Raw genomic sequence first — 3,805 nt, 5'->3', positions numbered from 1 at the left:
CTTTTATGTTCAAGTTAATATAAGGAAACCTGAATCAAGCAGTTACTGTAAAGGTCAGAGGGACTCTGTCTAAACAAGGAGATAAGAACAACTTAACAGTAATGAGACAATTCAATGCACATTAAGGCTGCTCCAATATTCTTGATACTTGGAAATTGTTTATTTTAATAAGTATTTTAAAGATCCCATCTTATTCACTGGTTTAACATAAGCTCTTCATCATAGCTTTCCAAGTACTGCCTAGATTCTTGTCCAAACAGCTATATTTTGAGCTGCCTGCCAAGTTAGTGAGCTCTCCTTTCGCTTGATTTATAATCATCGTTCTCTGTGCACTTGCCAAACTATTCCTTATAATCCCAAGTGATGGTCCTCTTTTCCCTGGAGGAGCAAAGTGAAGCATAGCAGCTTACTACATCGTAGTCAACACTGACCATCAAATGAGCTTCAAGGTGGGTACTAGCATCGTCTCATGACCTTTGTATAGAATATTCCTCATCTTTCCTGGAACATGCAAGGTAATTGCTAATATCCCCATTTACGGATTGAGGAAACTGAGGAGAAGTTAAAAGTTCATTTCCCACTAGTAAATAATGAGCAGTAAAGCACAGAACCAAGCTTTTTACTAGTTCCAAAGGCCATATTCTTTTAAAGTTATTATGCTGCCTCCTTACTGCTCTATGGAAATCGGGAGTAAATAGGTAACACTTTGGGGCACCATCCCTCTCTGTGTCTACTTGAGTAACTCAATGGAACATTTCCATCTTCTCAGGACAACAGTTGTTTGTGCATCCTAACTTTGTATTTATCCCAAAGTTATGGATTCCCACTTATTTGGCATCAGGAGAGACTTTGTTTATAATGAAGATGTAAAAAGTTCTGAGTGTTCTGTAAAAGTAGTTGCATCAAATTTTTCAGTTTTTCCAAGTGCAAAGCCATCAGTTTACCTGGTTATTGTTGGTTTTTAATAGGGGCGGTGGTGGTTCATGATGTAGAGGTGAAGAAGCAGAACTGCTCTCACTGTCACTGCCATCACTTAAACTGACCCTGAAAAGACAGAGAGAGGTCAGACGCATCAGTTAAAAAGCAATGGCTCTTGAAATCCCGTTGGTAATGGGCACAAAGAGGAAGGAGCCCAAACTCTAACCACCAAAAAGCTCATTTTCAACAACAGTTGACAAGCATCACAGTTTATTTTGTGTCTGAAACTGCGTCAAGTGCTTTACCTTCAATTTCTCACTTAATCATCCCCTATTTTCAGATGACACAACCAAGACTTAGAGAGACTATCACTGGCCTGGGGTCACAGAGGTGGATCTAGAACTCAGGCCAAGCAATCTGAACCTAAAGCTAGTGCCTAGTCACTACACTGGTGCCATTGATCCATTTACATCCCTCTTCTGGCTCCATCTTCCTACTATCATCAAACATGCTACCCAAGCTTGCAGAAGGTCAACAAAATTTGACAGTCTGTAAGTTACTACCTTTCATTCTCCTTTCTCTTGTCACACTGCTACCAAACCCAAATCCCTGCCATTGAGTCAATTCTGACCCACCTTGACCCTATACAGGGTCTCTAAGACTGTACATCTTTATGGGAGCAGACAGCCTCATTATTCTCCCTCTGAATGGCTAGTGGGTTGAACCACTGACCTTACAGTTAGCAGTCCAATGCTTATCTCACATCAACACAGAGGTTCCTTGTTATGGTGCTACAGACAAAAATTAAAATGACACATCTGGCTAAGATACAGGCTGCAAAAGTAGAAGCAACTGCTAAGAAGAACGTGGACAACAGCCTGCACCACTGACAGCTCCGGATGACATGTTCTTTTCCGATTAAAATGGAGTTTCCTTGTAGCCAGAGTAGGAAATACTTCTTTATTCGACTCTGCTCAATGTCTGCCTTCCTTCTGAAATGTCCTTCAATGTTTTGTCTCCTCTCGCTGGTTGTATAGCAATCTAATAAAATATTCTTCTCAGAACCAGAAAATGCTTTAGAAATCATGAGAGTTTGTCTTTCAGTCTGAGCAGGCAATCACATTCGTGCTGTATAATATATTCTGATAAGACAAGTTACAAGATACAAAATGCAAAGGACACACTAGGGCATCCTTTTAGCAAAAACTGATGGAACTTGTTTTCTTAACTAAATTACATTAATGAAGAGTTCAGCTGAAGTGCCGTTTTAAAATGCTTCTTGACTGAAGTGGAAGACTGAGTATTTAAACTGATTAAGCCGTTGAGACTTCACGAGTGCATCCGAGATCAAATGCTACACTGGTACTGTCGTACTAACAGCACACGTCAGAGGCAGGGCAAAGAAGAATGTCTCCACCAATCTATCAGACAGCTTACAATGTGTCTCATCTGACCAACACTGACTCTGGGGACAGGGCAGGAAGTGGGTGGGCAGCAGCTAATCACAGAATACCCAGATCCTCTAAATGACTGCAACTTGGGAATTTTCGACATAAGTCATACATTTTTTATCAGCTAAATCTGAGATCAGTCAGTGGATAGAATTTTGGCTGGTATAAACAAACTCCCAAACTTCAAGGTTCCGTCTACTTTTAAGTCTTCTTGGCCTACCAATTTCCTTCCTGTTAGATTAAATACTTCTAAAGGAGGCATTGTAAGACCAAGGCCATATGTTTTCTAGGTGAGTTTGTGAGAAAGAGGTGTTGAGTATAGTGATAAGGAAGAGTTGTGAGATCTCGGCGCATGCCCTGAAGAGGCTCTGTTCAAAGGAATTCCCAATTAGAAAGCACAAGTCTATCCAGTTTGGGTTAAGATAGCATTCTTTTAAAGAATTTTAGGGCCCTCTACACAGTAATGGATAATGGGAAAAGATCTAATGCAATCTATTACAAATGTAATTGGTTTTAAGTTCAAGTAGGATGATTTTTTTTTCTACTCAAACCACATTAAAATAAGCATGCATGTCTTATTTGTTTTCCTCATGATAAAGAAATGAAATCCTCAAGGCAATTTCAACTTGACTATTAATTATAAGTGACATGAATTACCATTTTATAATGTGGAATTATGCTTCACAGCATTAAAGCTACTTAAGGAATCTAATTGTCAGCACACTTAAAGGGAATTTCTTTGCTGGAAAACACACACAGGTGATGCTAGTTTTAATTAGGTCACACACAATTCACTGAAGCCAATTATGTATTTCAAACTGCAAACAGCAAACAGCACCTCTTCAAACTCTGAGACTACCTTCAGCCACGGATCTACACACACTCTTCAAAGAACAACAGACCTTAATTTCAGGAGTCCTGCCAGCTGCATAGACTTTCAAGAATAAGGGCTTTTAATGGGACTTTGTCCTATATATAAAGTTTCCCTATAAAATCTGTCCTAACAAAAGGAATGAATCGTTCCCTACAGAGAGGTTAAGTGTGAACACGACAAGGCATCCAGGCTCCAAATGAGTGTGCCCATATCAATGCCATGGTCTCTGGCATTTTAGTCCTTTGCTGTGATGACACAGGTGGGTCTAGATGAAAAGTGCATCTCTATTGCAAGGAGCCCCTCTTCTCCTGAGACACTCACCTGCGACTTCGACTGCCGGCTCTATTTACAGGTCTCTCCATTTCAGAATCATTGTCATTATCCTCTGCCTCATCCGACTCTTCCTCGTTGTCATCGGAATGCAGATCTTTCATTATAGACCTTAAAGGACCTGCGTGACGACATTGAACCACAGACAAACACACTATGTCAGACTTGGGGAAATACTTACTAGCCACCTCTCCAATGATCATTCATTAAAAATAATCATGATCCACACACA

General features: G+C 40.1%; 1 protein-coding gene across 2 annotated transcripts in view; it reads right to left on the bottom strand.

The window, feature by feature from the left end:
* Nucleotides 1–3,805, bottom strand: part of MLLT3 (myeloid/lymphoid or mixed-lineage leukemia (trithorax homolog, Drosophila); translocated to, 3) — a 427,197-nt gene that overhangs the window by 17,744 nt on the left and 405,648 nt on the right. For both annotated transcript variants that reach the window (XM_006864467.1, XM_006864466.1), the window contains 2 exons: nt 3,565–3,694; nt 945–1,044 (listed from right to left, as the gene is read on the bottom strand). In XM_006864467.1, coding sequence (XP_006864529.1) covers nt 945–1,044; nt 3,565–3,694 — 230 coding nt within the window. The remainder of the gene's footprint in view (nt 1–944; nt 1,045–3,564; nt 3,695–3,805) is intronic.

This window comes from Chrysochloris asiatica, unplaced genomic scaffold (assembly GCF_000296735.1).
Source record: "Chrysochloris asiatica unplaced genomic scaffold, ChrAsi1.0 scaffold00065, whole genome shotgun sequence".
In the NCBI taxonomy this organism is placed as follows: domain Eukaryota; kingdom Metazoa; phylum Chordata; class Mammalia; order Afrosoricida; family Chrysochloridae; genus Chrysochloris; species Chrysochloris asiatica.
The sequence above is the reverse complement of the archived record's forward strand: the minus strand, read 5'-3'. Positions and strand labels throughout refer to the sequence as shown.